The 14,889-nt window shown below is 40.4% G+C and overlaps 2 protein-coding genes across 2 annotated transcripts in view; one reads left to right on the forward strand and one right to left on the reverse strand.

Annotated features, from left to right (window-relative positions):
* Positions 1–5,192, reverse strand: part of LOC145404637 (uncharacterized) — a 10,553-nt gene extending 5,361 nt beyond the window's left edge. The window contains exons 1-2 of the mRNA XM_080276159.1: positions 4,792–5,192; positions 2,730–4,266 (exon numbers count right to left, since the gene is read on the reverse strand). Of these exons, the coding sequence (XP_080132285.1) occupies positions 2,730–4,266; positions 4,792–5,057 (1,803 nt within the window). The 5' untranslated portion in view covers positions 5,058–5,192. The remainder of the gene's footprint in view (positions 1–2,729; positions 4,267–4,791) is intronic.
* A 5,655-nt stretch (positions 5,193–10,847) lies between these two features.
* Gmer (GDP-L-fucose synthase-like protein) lies at positions 10,848–14,470 on the forward strand. The gene is made up of 6 exons (XM_080276287.1): positions 10,848–10,996; positions 11,601–11,715; positions 12,106–12,234; positions 12,593–12,784; positions 13,282–13,429; positions 14,145–14,470. Exons 1-6 carry the CDS (start codon positions 10,857–10,859, stop codon positions 14,378–14,380), a joined length of 960 nt encoding a protein of 319 aa, XP_080132413.1. The 5' UTR covers positions 10,848–10,856; the 3' UTR covers positions 14,381–14,470.
* Positions 14,471–14,889: the final 419 nt, after the last annotated feature.

Consider the following 14,889-nt stretch of genomic DNA (forward strand, 5'->3'; position numbering starts at 1 on the left):
AAATCTAGTTAGTTTCTGAGGTTCGATTACCATTGTCTTGGAGGCTTACTAGCACCACTTCCTTACGAGCTTATATCTCTGTTTATTACTGTACATCAGTCAAGTTTTCAGACTACATGTGCGTAGTTCCTTTCTTTTTCCTCCAAACACTTGCCAGTTGGGTACCATTGCATCATTATTATATCAGTACGCTTAAAACTTGGTACAAATATCTCTTGGGCAAATATTCCCCAGAAGCCTTTTCATTTTTATATTTTTGTAAGGGTTTTATGGGGATAAAGATCAACCCATACAAACACAAATTAAGGGATCCTATGTTCTTGTATGTTCATTAACCATCATGGCAATCTGCACAGACGTATGTTTGTGTACTGTAGCTGCGTGGAGACCAACCTGCATTCCCTTAGTAATACTGCCAAACTTTAATATTCTCTTGTATGTTATCTATGCATACTGTATCGATATGAAACAGACATAGATAACATAAAAAAGAGTAGGAAGAAGCAATACCCCGAATAAATCACTAAGGAGGAGGCGCTAGGAATCTTTCTTAACTGACTAGAGCACTGACCTTAAGATCGTATTCTCGTCAGCTTAGGAGACTTATAATAGTCTTTTTTTTTTATCTGACGGAACTAGGCCACTTCTACAATTTAAATATTAAGTTGTGATTTCATGCAGTTCGGTGAGGTAGGAATGTGAGCCTCCTTGTGCTAGTCAAATTTATCATTTACTCTTGCAACACTTGGCCATCATTTGATAAAGAATGAGAGATTCTAGTCAGACGATAAGAAACGCTCTATATCACCTCTCTCTCTCTCTCTCTCTCTCTCTCTCTCTCTCTCTCTCAGAGAATCATCATCACCGTCATCATCATCGTCCAGACTTTTTCCCACCTTTGGATGGGACGGGGTAGGCACCAGAAAATGAGGCATTTCTGCTGCAAGAAGGACTATTAACTGGGCTACATCCTCATTCACTCATCATTCAAACCAACGGAATCCCGACACCACCTCACAGACATAAATATACACACACGCTTCATATAACTAATGAAGGAATAAATCCGTCAACTATCATTTCACTGAAAAAAAACATGGATGCCAAACCATTGTCATTCTCCAATGGTTCTCAGCCTGGGGAGCGACGACCAAGAGGAAAAATAGTGACTTAAGTAAGTGTGTGTGTGTGTGTGTGTGTGTGTGTGTGTGTGTGTGTGTGTGTGTGTGTGTGTGTGTGTGGAGATCCAAAGGTGTCCATAAATAATTATCTCTGGAGACACTTTCTGCGTTGCTTGCTTTCATGACAAAACACTGGAAAAAAAAAATGAATACTATGGTGGTCTGGATGGTCCTCTCTAATACGCGGCTTCGCATTCAAAATCAGCAACAAAATATCAGTATAACTGCTATTATGGTACGTGGTTGCTTATGTGTACCTGTTTTCTTTACAAATTAGTTAAAACCAAAATAGGGTTATTGTTTTTCCTTTCTGAATGAAATGTATTTGTATTAGCTCCAAATTAATTAAAACCAAAACAAGGTTATTATGTTTCCTCTTTCAAATAGGTAGGTGCAAAAGAGGGACGCCTTCCGATGGTGGCACCAAACCTGGGTCCAACATCAGGTCATATACTCATAAACGTCCCTCACCTGCCCTCTTTCCCCCTGAAAAGATGACAGTGGATTGCAGAAGGGTTAATTTAGTCTGTATTCAGCTGGGTTAATGTCCACTTGAAACTGCGGCTTCAGTAATAACAACAATAATTCAGAAAGTAGTTTTCGAGAGTCTGATGATGGCAGGAAGAAGGGGGAGGGGGGCATGGATGAACGGACCATGGTTACGACGGGCCCAACCCTGAAAACCTTGGGAACCGTTGTCATGTACAGTACTCCGTTCATTAGTCTTCCAACAAGCTCGATCCACGGTCAGTTTCTTAGCCTCATCAACCTCCGTACCGCGCTTTCTCACTTACTCATTTGCCATACCACTCTTCTTGGTCTATCACGCCTCCTTCCACTTTCAGGTTCTCTCAAACGCTTCCCGTTTACTATGCTATTGACATCCACTCTCTCCACAATACCATACCATCTCTTTGGAGGCAAATAAACAGTTTTCATAAATTAAACACCTTTATTATTATCAAAACAATTTTCATATATTAAACACCTTTATTATTACCACAAATGCATCTTAACAAATCTACTCGGCTCTCAAACTTTCCTTCTTTGCTTTAGAGGCGATTTTGTCCATGAATCTACTTTATTTTCATTCTTATTAGAGGAGAGAATACGTGACTTTTTATTAAGCATTCTGGACAGCAGAGATGGTGGTGGTGGTGCTGGTGGTGGCGTTGATGGTAATGGTGATATCTTTGGTTGTGATGGAAGTAGTACTGATGATGAAGGCTTGAATGATGATAGTGATGACATTCGTACTGGTGGTGGTGGTGGTGGTGATTGTGATGAAGTTTTTGGAGATAAGAGTGATAGTTGTCGTAGTGATGATCGTGGTGGTAGTTGTGACGGTGGTGGTAATGACTGTGGTGGTGACTTAAGTGATGGTTGAGATGCTAGTGATGGTGAAGATATTGATTCCAATGAATATGATTTTATTTGTGATAGAGACGATGACTGTGGTGGTGATTGTCGTGATGAATTTGGTGATGGAAATTTTGAGTTGATCATCGGTGGTGATGACTGTGCTGGCAATGATTGTGATGGTGATGCTCTTGATGGTGATGAGTTTTGTTTGGGCGGTGGTGCTGGGCTTGATTTGGGTGATGATGATGATTCTACCTGCACTACTGACCCTGAGAGTGTTGAGTAAGCGGGTGATGAAGCATGAGAAGAGGAAGGCTGGTCACTCGCTAGAACCATCATCGACGGAGATGGGGATGGTGTGACTGTCGTAGATAGATAGATTGGTGATACTGAAGGCTGCTGTTGAAGGCTGGGCAAAGGAGAATCACTGAAATCCCTTGTCTTACTACCAAGGGAAGGCTTGTCACTGGCCGGAATCGTCACTGATGTAAAGGAGGATGGTGAGACAGTCGTTGATAATAGCTCTGATGATTCTGAGGACTGCTGATGAAGACTGGACACTGCTGGATCCTTGTAATCTTTCACTGTGTTAAAGGATGTCACTGGAGAAATAGATGTTGAAGAAGAATCGTCTGTGGGAATATGTATAGTTGATGCCAGTGTGACAGTTGATGTTGCTGGTGAAATGAATGTCGATTCGGTGTTATCTGCTCGGGTATTCACCATCGACATCGCTGAGGAAACTGGTGTCGAACAAGGTAGGCCAGGCTCAACTTGGGAGCTATTTAACATCGACGTCAAGACGGTATTCAATGTTGTAGGGGAATTTGGGGTTAAATGAAAAGAATTAATGTTACTTACTGAAACATTTGTTGTCGAGATCAAGGGAACTGTACTAGTGTCACTTGTAAGGGTACTCAAACTCGATGCAGGTAAATCAGCTGACATCACAGGGGATATGGATATTAAGGAAGTGTCGTCTGTTGGAGTATTTGTCATCGAAGTAAGAAAACTGCTTGATGAGACAGGGGAAATGGGAGTCAGATCAATGTCGTCTAATGACGTAATTGTCGTTGAGGTTGAGAAACTGCTGGACGTTGCGGGGGAGGCAGGTGTCGAATTAATATCATCTGTGGATCTAGTCACTGTGGATATCACGAAATTACTCGATGTCACAGATGAACCAGCATCTTCTGTAGTTACTTCGGCCTCCTTCCTTGAACTTCTGGTCAACAAGTTATTGGATATTGCAAGGGAAGTAGGTATTGCATCACTGTTATCGATGGTGCCGTTCATTGCTGTCATCACAAAGCTATCCACTGTAGCTTGAGACATATGGGACGAACCAATGCCTTCTTTAATTCTTTCCCCCTCCTTTCCAAGACTTCTGGTCAACAAATTATTTGGCACTGCAAGGGAAGCAGGTGCTGAACTAGCACAATCTATGGGGATATTCGTTGTAAACATCACAAAACTATCCAACGTGGCTTCGGACACAGGAGACAAGTCAGCGCCCACTGCGATTTCGTCCACCTCCTCGATAAGACTTCTGGTGCTGTGCTGGGAGGATGCTGGTGACGGGGGTTGAGAGGAAGGATGAGAAGACACGACGCTGAGGGACAGCAGTGCGTCGTGAGGGGCGGCGGTGGAGGAAGACAGCTCTTGGGCCGCGTCCAGGTCGGGGCTCCCCTCTGACAGAACCAGGGACACCCGCACCGAGGACCTAATGCATGGGAGAAGAAAATTATGGACGAAGGAAACGGGACACGAATGAAAATAAACAAAGAATAGAATAAAATACCAAAACACATTATTGATGGTAAGAATGAAAACCAATGATAATGCACTATACGATTAAAGTTAGGAACAAAATAGTAGTCTCAGAGATAAAGTTAATACATTATGGAATTTGAGAATAAAAATGAAAATACACAAAGAATATTATGAAACCAAGAGGTAAATTGATCACATTAAGGATAGTGGGAATGAAAAGATATGATATAAATGGGGCTCGTCGACTGAGTGACCTGCACCAAATTATGAAATCGACAAAGAGAGGGAATGGGAGTAACAAAGAGGGCGTGTCGTGTAAAGGAATGGGTGAAAGGCAGGAAGGCTGAGGCAGGAAAGTATACCCTGTGATAATAAGTGAAACTGGATCAGTAGTCTGGTTATAGTAAAAGTCTGTTTCAAAATATCCTCCAAGAATGTCAAATGCCGAGGGTCGAGAATTTAAAAATACACTCACCTATTAGAAACAGGCACGTAGTCTATGATCCCCACTCCAGGCAGCCATCTTGAATCGCTGCTCTCTCCCACAGCATCCCTCCGTCTGCTGCTGCAGCATGCTGCCAGGATGAGGGCAGCGGCGCCACAGCAACTCAGAAGCAGCACCGTCAGCGCCACCATCACCACAGCCAGGGACATTCCAGACTGGGCCCACGGAACGATTGACTGTTGGGAGCCCGGTAGGTTGTGGAGGGAGGGGTGGTCTAACATAGTTGCGGTGGGCATTGGAGAGGATTCGGAGTGGCGGTAAGATTGGATTTTGAGTTTTCCCCCCTTCCTTGTTTTAATTTTTTAAACAGTTTCTTCCTCTCGGTACGAACACACTGGGATGACGACCTTGCTTAATGGAGTCCTCTTCCTTTTCTTATCATGTGTTTAAGTACTGGGCATAGTGACCTGGTTTCAGATGAGATGAAGTTTAAAATCAAAAGTGTGCAGTTATGAACATCTGATTCACAAGAGAGTACGTCTAGAAGGACAACACTCAAGGTTCGGTGTCCTGTGTGTGTGTGTGTGTGTGTGTTTTATCCTGTATCCTTATCTTGTTTGCTGTTCTTTCCTCTCACATTTGGTTTGGTGCTGATGGACTTTTATCGTTTGTACTGTATTTCGCTCTGCTCTTCCTGTTCTCTCTCTCTCTCTCTCTCTCTCTCTCTCTCTCTCTCTCTCTCTCTCTCTCTCTCTCTCGCCTTTTCTCCTTCTCTCAAGTTTTGCTTCAGCTCTCTCCTTTACTCCATCTCAACTCCTTTTAGTGCTTTTCCCTTATGTCTTCCACTAGTTTTTTTTTTTTTTCGCCTTAGTCAGCTTAGTGATAACGCATTGTTTCCTTTCTTGCTTCCCTGATCTGCTTCATGTGATCCCTCCGTCTTCTAGTAATAATGCAAAAAAAGAAAAGCCCAAACTGCAAACGCAATAAGGTGAAAAAATGCAGTATGCTAAAAATATATATGCTGAAATACCCCAGTTAAAAGCCATTTCATCCGTGCCATAGCAGTAAAACACAGCTTCCACGTAATAATAATAACTGCTTGCTTTCACAACTTTATAACCTCTCCCTTTTATGATTTCCACCTAAAAATAATAATCGGAGTTCTCTTTCACAACTTGTAGCCTACGTGAAAAAATAATCAATTTCTTAAACAACTTCCACGTGAAAATAACAATAACCCTGAACCCTCTTTCAAAACGTGCACATGAAAAGATAATCACTATTTTACACAACTTTCAAGTGAAATTAATAAACTAATCTCTTCCACAACTTGCACGTGAAATTTTCTGCACCAACTTTCACGTGGAACTAGTGAACTGCTCTCTTCTTCCACAACGTTCACGAGAAAATAATAAACCGTTTTCTTCCACAGCTTTCACGTGAACTTAATAGACAGCTCTCTTCCTATCCCAAGGCTGTGTGTGTGAGGGGGTGAGGGGCTGCGTCAAACGGCGATAATACTCTGAGGTGATATTGATTGCGCAACACTACCAGGCATTCCTTTCTGGTCGTCTTCTGTTGCGGGCAAGTTCAGGAGATTTTGCATGCAATTTTTCTCTTGTTAGGGTTGCTGTTTCAGAATAAATACAATTGAAGGTTAATTTTAAACATATACGATTGCTTCATCTGGATCACTTAGCCATGTCTCCGTTGTTTCTTCATACCCAGCAAGAACTTCCGGATTTTGTGACATTACTAAAACTTAATGTTCCACAAATGTTTCGTATATATTTCTAAAGCTCCATGTCTGTCGAAGACAGCCACAGTGCCTTTGACATAGGACTGAATACCACCCTGAGGGGTGGCTTTCAGGAATAAAATGTTGTTAAATTTTGCCACTTTGTTAGTAATGTAACGCACTGGATATGTGAAAAATAGCTGTTTATAGAGAAGAATGAGGAAGCTGCTGAACTAAACGCTTCGCGGGCGAGAACTGCTTCCTCGCACACGCACTCACACATACACACACGTTCGTAAATGTCACGAGAAGGGCAAGAATTGATCACCGCTTCATGTGTGTATGTCTACGTGTATACCTCTCGCAATCTGATCGAAGGTGCTGAAGAGGGACGACTTCACGTGGTGGCACAGGTATAACTGGTCGACTCTGTTGCCCGGCTATACAAACTCAAGGACTCCCTCCCCCACCCACGGAATAGGTGGTGGACTGCAGGAAAAAATAACTTCGGTCTGCAGTCCACCTGGTTCCTGTCCAGATGACCCTAGGTCAACAGTAATAAAACATTCTAATCTGAACAGAGATTCAATATAGCGCGTTAGGGGTAATGGATGTGCAATATATGGACCACACAGGCCAAATATTCACAGACGTATGGTCACATGCTTTTTCTAACCATGATTTGTTATTGTTGGGAGAACAAACATCGGGGGAAAATTTTACACTCTCCTCTTTTTGTTCTTCTTGCCAAAGTAATGTTAGTTATGACAGGGAAATGAACCTAAGCATAACAGCCTTCATGTGGTGGCATCGATATAACAGGGAAGTGGAGTTCCCCAGTTACACAAGCGTCCCTCAGAATTCTCCTTCTCCTCTGAAAGGAGGATGGTGGACTGCGGAAGAACGGTAACTTTGGTCTGAAATCCACCGAGCTGAAATTCTGATGAACCTGAGGTTGCGACTGTTACTACTTACTGCTACTACTACTACTTCTACTACTACTACTATAGCAATTCCAGTTTCACTTGCACCTCTCCTACTACAGTGCATATTATTGGAAAAATACTTGAGTATTTGTCCATTGTATCTGTCAATAGAAACCTTAATTTCGTAAGGAATGGTCGCATGCAAATTGTTTCCACGTCGTTCTGTCTCTTCTCAGTTGGTCTCCCTGTCTTCATCACTCATCCCTTCCCCCCCCCCCCATCTCCCATATTATCTTGCCACGTTGGCCGCGCTAGCGGGTAGTGCCTCATGTTCTTCCGCTAATTGTGAATTTCAGGTTTCGTAGCGATCACGGGACAAAGTCAAAACTGATTTTGCCTTGTGACCTTGACCTTTGATCTATTGTTTTAAATAATAAAGTTCCATCATGGCCTGCCCTTCAATGCTTCCACCATAATTAAATTTCAGGTTTCGTAGCGATCATGGGACAAAGTCAAAACTGATTTTGCCCTGTGACCTTCACCTTTGACCTATTGTTTTAAAAAATAAAGTTCCATCATGGCCTGCCCCTCAATCTTTCCACCATAGTTAGTTAAATTAGGATATATGCTGTTTATCATTACCAAGAATCATTTTTACGGGAGGAATGCCGTAAGAATCGTCCCAGGAATCAGATAAGTCCGACTGTTTTAATCCGATTTTAACCAAATTTCATGGAAGGATTTAGGGGTAGCCAAGTACGTAACTATACTATTTTTAAGAACAATAGGTTAAAGGTTAAGTTCACAGGGGAAGGCCAACCTTGATCTTACCCTTACCTTTCCTTTGATTTTTTGCTCTAACAAAAGCGATAGGTTTCCTCACTGAAGAATACTCATTTCCACCAAGTTTGCTTAAAATCGGATAAAAACTTCGATTTACCTCACGCCTGTTTTTATTCGAATTTAACTCAGTTTGGCAGAAAGGCTGAGGTTAGACCATGACGAAACTTTTTTTTTTTTTTTTTAAATAACAGCGAGTTAAAGGCCAAGGCTACAGGGCTAGATCAGCTCTGACCTTTTCATGTGACCTTCTTAAAAAAAAAAAAAAAAGTCAGGAGCTGCCACTCAACCCTTTTACCAATCTGGTTAAAATAGGACAGAAACTGTTTCTCTTATGCCGGCAACTACTGAGGGAAGAACGCCCCTGACCTTGAACGTATTGTTTTAAAAAAAGACGACAGATTTCCTCATTCGATGACCCCCAAACCTTCCACCTAGTTTTGTTAAAATATGATAAAAAGTTAGAGTTATCTTACGACTGGAACTACATTTTCATAGACTATATTTTGAGGGTAATTATAGGTTTAACTGCAGTTCTTTTGGATTGCTTGAACTGCATAGGGGGAGGGAAGGATGATTACACTGGTCATCCCCCAGACCCAGGTGCTAGGGGAGCTATGTTCCTCCCTCAGCCTAGGATCTACGCCTATGGCAGTGGGGCACGCTGCACCTACTGATAAAATAGTGGAAGTACGCCGTACATCCTGTTAAAATAATGTGGGTATGCAGTTCCCCCTCGCATATACATATACGAGGGGATACTGCGTCCGGGAGGGGCCAGGGGCATCCTGGCATCCTCATTCTTTGACCCAGTAATCCCTTTCTTTCCTATTACAATATCACATTAGAAATTTCACATTTTTCAACGTGTCGATAGTGTTCTCTCCTTAAAGTCTTGCCTCCACCTTGATCCCGCCATCCATCGCCAGCTGACCACGCCAGTGGTTGTAGCATGAGTTTGTCAACTTGGCCAAACACTGCCAGTAAATTAGCACCAAAATATGATGCTAGTCGCGAAGAAATGTCATGGATAGGATGTAAAACCGTAATATATATATATATATATATATATATATATATATATATATATATATATATATATATATATATATATATATTACATGAACAGTGCCGCCTACTTCCTTAGCTCTTATCATTCTTTTTCTGTGCCTGCCCTCCTCTCTTCCTATTTCTCCTATCTTTCCTATCACTTCTTATTCCATTTCTTTCCTTTACAGGTGGCTTTACATTGAGTGACAAGACAAATGGTTTCCTGTAAGCCAAGAAACCATTTACAACGCTGGGTGGTAACCATATAACCAAACCATACGTGCTCCCTACGTGTCAACAAGTGGGTTGGTGGAGGGTTGGTGCCCCTCCCTGTAAAACAACTAACTCAGTGTCAAATGGCCACCCTTTGTGGGATTATGGTGTCTGGCAATAGATAGATAGATAGATTACATGAACAACGTGAAATAAGCCGTGAAAGGACGAAAATCTGAGTGAAAGTAAGGTGAAAGAGGAAGCCCCGATCTAGACTTTATAAGATCATAAATAGCCCTACTAGGTGACAGGAGGGCGCTACCCCTTTCGGCATAGCAACTACCGGGCGTGGCTCGAACTCACGACCCCCCGATCCCAAGTTCGACGCTCTACCACTGAGCCACCCTACCCCCAAGTAAGGTGAAAGGAGGAAGCTTTCATCCGAGATTCCTCTAATTCAAAATATTTTATAATTGCTAAATTGTGGGGATATTCACTTAAGATGGGCAAAATTGTAAATTTTTTGTGTGTTTGAGAAAGCATGATACCAAACAATAAGAAGAAGTCTTTAGATGCCACGGAAATAGTCGAGAGAAACAAGTCGAAGCCACAGCCAGTTGCTGCAACGAGATAAAATTTAAATCACCACGTAAACAACAGCTGTGGAGCAAATATCTAATCTCAATCCCGTACTGCATTTTAATGCGTGAAACATTTTAAACCATCTTTCAAAATCTTTAGTTTCGTTGCATTGTATATAAGATTTTTAAAGCTCAGTCCTTAACTTGCAGAGTTTCAAAGAATATAAAAAGAACATAACGGAAGACGGTCTGAACCGAAAAGACCACGTAAACAAATCCGGCGGCGAACACTTGTAGTGTTTCGATAGAGAAGGATAGAGGGTGCAGCTGTAAGGAGACTTTAATTTTCATTTTCCACTGACATCCAGGTAAGTAAATTAATATGTCTTGACTGAGACCGATTCATTCTGTACTTGAGTTATTGCACACTTTTTAAATGAGTGCTTTTGACAGACAGGTATAATTTTTCGAGAGTAAAATTTGATTGTCCATGGAAAATTGTCGCTATGACTGACACAATACACCAGTAGGTTACTTCATAACTAACTCTGTAGGCTAGTTATCAAGAACCTAAATATGGTGTGACATTAAATCTCATAGACTAGATACGTAGGGTAAAAATAGAAGTACAGATATATCCTAAAGAAAACAAACAGGCTAGATGTAGTAGGACTAACAGAATTATCATTTGATTATTGGTGTTGATGGTACTTATTATTATTATCGTTAATATTTCAGGTTGTAAGGATGGCTAGCAAAGAGGGAATGGTTGTGGTAGTGACAGGGGGCTCTGGTTTGGTAGGTCAGGCAATCCAGTCAGTTATCAAGGAAACCAACCCCCCGAACGAAAAGTGGATATTCCTCAGTTCAAAAGATGCTGACCTCAAGTAAGTGTAATAGTTTTTGAAAGTGTATGTAATGTCATATGCTGTACTGCAATATTAGTTGTTCAGGTTATGGGCAGTACAATCTCTGGTTTATCATAAACTTATTATAAATTACTATATTAATAACCTCTGTAGTCATGCTGTCTGTATACTGCACTTTACCAAGAATCAAGAATACCGTGAGGGGATAAACGTATTCTACCACTCAACTTAAAAATTACAGTTTGTTTCAACCCTGTAGCTATGATACTCTAAAAGACCTAGCTACATTAAATATCTCTTATGGGATAATTTTGCTTGACAGGGAGTTTTATAGTTAAATGAAGGTCATTGAAGAATAGTATAGTGCTACTGTCAGTAGAATAGGAGGCTTCCATTTGTTTCAGTGGTACTTAAAAGTCATATTTTATATGCTTTTATATTTGTAAAGTTAAACTAATTTGGCTTTTGGATGATACTGTGCCTTAATTTTTCACTTAGTTGTTTATATATTTTAACTACCAGTTGCAGAAATGAAATAATCATGTCATTTTAATGTCTTTTAATGAAAGGCAGGGACACCATGGACATTTAGTACAAAGTAATGTAACTCTGTTTAAATCAGAAATGCTGAGGAGACGAGGGCCTTGTTCCAGAAACTGAAGCCAACCCATGTCATCCACCTGGCAGCCATGGTTGGGGGGCTGTACCGCAATATGAAGTATAACTGTGACTTTCTTGTAGGTGCCATATTAATGGATTCCGTATTCAGGATTTGGCTGTGTAGGATTCACTTTCTTATAAGTGATAAATAATATTTTGCAGGTAGCTGGTACCTGTACAGGATATGCTGTATATACTAGCTTTATAAAGTAGGTGTACGGTACATGTACGGTGCTTTGTTTGAGGTATAAAACTGAGATTTGAACCCACAGCCTAGAGATATTTATCCTTAATTGTAACATGTAATAATGTAGTTAATGAAAGCAACCATGCAGTTTCTTTAAAATTTAGCTATTTACTTCATCAGATACCTACACGATAATATGTTGTTATGATTCATGATTAATTCAAGTTATTTGCTGGTTTCTACGGCACATTTTTATGTAATCCTCTTTTGCGTTTTGCAGCGCTTCAACCTGCAGATTAATGACAATGTGCTAGAGTCATGTAAAGAAATGAAAGTGAAGAAGGTTGTGTCCTGCCTGTCTACCTGCATCTTCCCAGACAAGACCACCTACCCAATAGATGAGACAATGGTTTGTAAATTGGTGTGGAAACCTTATGAGCTGTAATGTCCACAATTTGGAAATGTTCCTAGGGTCTTTCACTTGCTAGGACTTTGATTATTGGATTACTGCCACTGTAACCCCCCTCTGATTATTATTATTATTATTAATTTTTTTTTTTACCATATTCTTGCTATTTCAAGATAATTTTATTCAGCTGGGAGCTAATCCTAGAAAACTGAGAATGTTAATTGGTGCCATTACCTCTCATATGATCAGGGCACCTCTGGTACCAGGAGTTTGTTCAGGCTAGTGCCAAACAGTTTTATTCAGCAAAGATTGAGTAATAGGTGACTGAGTGTGTTAATAAGAACAATCTTTGCCACAGGTTCATAATGGCCCTCCTCACCATTCTAACTATGGGTACAGCATGGCCAAGCGCATGATCGATGTGATGAATAGGGTGTATCATGAACAATATGGCTGCAACTTCACCTCCGTCATCCCCACAAATGTTTATGGGCCTTATGACAACTTCAACCTGGAGGATGGACACGTTTTGCCTGGACTAATCAATAAGGTTCCTGTTTAATTAGGCTATATACTATATATAGATAAATAAGTATATATATATATATATAGATAGATAGATAGATAGATATATACTGGTATATATATTTACCTATTCAGCCAGAAACATCTTTTCCATTATGTTCTTGCCATCTCCAGATAATTTTGTTTAGAGTAGGTTAGAGTATTCAGACTACAGGGTTTAGTTAAAGCTTTGGTAAACCTGTCTGAATACAAGGAGCCTTTCCTAAAGTGAATAACATTGGTAGCCTCAAGAGTAAACTAACAAAGAGAAAGAAAGGACATCAGTCTCCAAGTGGATAGTTATGATTATAGCTAGTATGCTTTTCTTTCACCTTAAATTTGAGTGTGATTATATGATGGGCATGTTTATGCTTGGACTGATCAAGATTTTTTTTTTTTTTTTTTTTTAAATCATGGTATGGGTATCTTGGATGCTGAAATTTAAGAGTGAGAATAGCCTCTAACTATCAGCATTTATTGCAGGTGCACGAATCACAGAAGAATGGCACCACCCTTTGTGTATGGGGCAGTGGGAAGCCTCGCAGACAGTTTATTTACTCACGTGACCTGGCCAAGCTTATGATCTGGGCTCTAAGGGAATACCCAGAAATCACTCCTATCATTCTCTCAGGTAAGCTGTCTGTTTTATTACAGCTTAATTGTACGTCTGTCATTCTTTGTTTAGCTGTTCTGTAATGCTTACTGTATTAAGGCTTAGATTAGGGGAGCCAGTTATGAATTAAATCAAACAACGTCATTCATGTTGTATACCTTTTTCTTGTAGGAATACCATAAGAGTGAAAAGTATAATTACAAGCTTGGCAATCTTGATAAGTAACCACACAGTAATCACTACTAGGCAGGAAGTAACAGTTAAAGATCAAGCTGAGATTCATATATTGATGTAACTGTTCTTAGAAATCTTTGATATTTTTTTCGTCTCCCAACAGTTTCCAGTAACTAGTTGGAAGCAGTCTGCTAATTTTAGCCCTTGGTTTACTTCCCAGTCCATAGAAAACATCAGCTGTACTATGGCTAACCATCCTTAAAAGGAGGAATGACATTATTTGATTTGATTTGATATATATTACTTAGCCTATGTTGTTACCATCATCATCATTAACCCCTGCCGTGCTGATTATTTGTAAATTAGTTTACCTCCCCTGAGTCATTGTTTTATAACCAATATAAATTATACTTCATACGTGACTTGCAGTGTGGCCCACGCAGACCTACCTTGTGTCTCATATGAGGTCTTCAGCTCAGCAAGGGTTAATGCCATCATCATTGTCACCCTGTTTCTCAATAACAAATGTTCAGATTATGATTTATGACCCTTAACACAGTGGGCGAGGAAGAAGAAGTATCAATCAAGGAAGCAGCCGACTTGGTTATAGAAGCCTTTGACTTCAAGGGAGAAGTTATTTATGACACCTCCAAGTCCGACGGACAGTTCAAGAAAACCGCCAGCAACACCAAGCTTAGAAAATACCTGCCTGACTTTAAATTCACACCCATCAGACAGGGAATTAAAGAGACGGTTGAATGGTTTGTTCAGAATCAAGATATTGCCAGGAAGTAAGATAGTTCATTGACATGCTGAGCAGCCATGGTTATCATGTATTTAATACCTTCAGTCTGTTGATGTAATTATTAGTTTATTTTTGCTATGTTCAGGTCATTGTTTCAGGTTGGGATGAGGTTAACTGAAATTGTTTCTAACCATGTCTGTACAGATGGTCTTTCCAAAGCTTAACAAAATCATCGGCAGCGACAAGATTAAAATGAGTAATATGTCATCATATTGAAGGGATTCAGATATGTGGTGGTCTTTCTTGCTGTCTGTCTGTTCATTCATCATCTAAGTAACCGTTATTGACACTGTATTAAGAGTTCATTGTTAATGATTGCAACCAAAACACATTCACATAGCCTTATCCAGGTTTAGCTGTTATCTTTAATCTCTCTAAAGCTTCCTTTCAGTACACCTGACCTTTTACCAAGATGTCAATGGGATTAGTCGTTCCAGTTCTACATACAACTGCCATCTTTCATTCCATCCCAGCTTACCTTACATCCTATGCCATTCCA

Source organism: Coenobita brevimanus, chromosome 64 (assembly GCF_032717465.1).
Source record: "Coenobita brevimanus isolate Jiangsu-jjx chromosome 64, ASM3271746v2, whole genome shotgun sequence".
NCBI classification, from domain to species: domain Eukaryota; kingdom Metazoa; phylum Arthropoda; class Malacostraca; order Decapoda; family Coenobitidae; genus Coenobita; species Coenobita brevimanus.

What these genes read in the sequence shown, in the direction of transcription:
- Gmer (XM_080276287.1), top strand. Translation starts at nt 10,857, where the DNA reads ATGGCTAGCAAAGAGGGAATGGTTGTGGTAGTGACAGGGGGCTCTGGT. An exon ending in TCAAAAGATGCTGACCTCAA is followed by an intron (nt 10,997 to 11,600) that starts GTAAGTGTAATA and finishes TGTTTAAATCAG; the next exon opens with AAATGCTGAGGAGACGAGGG. An exon ending in AGTATAACTGTGACTTTCTT is followed by an intron (nt 11,716 to 12,105) that starts GTAGGTGCCATA and finishes TGCGTTTTGCAG; the next exon opens with CGCTTCAACCTGCAGATTAA.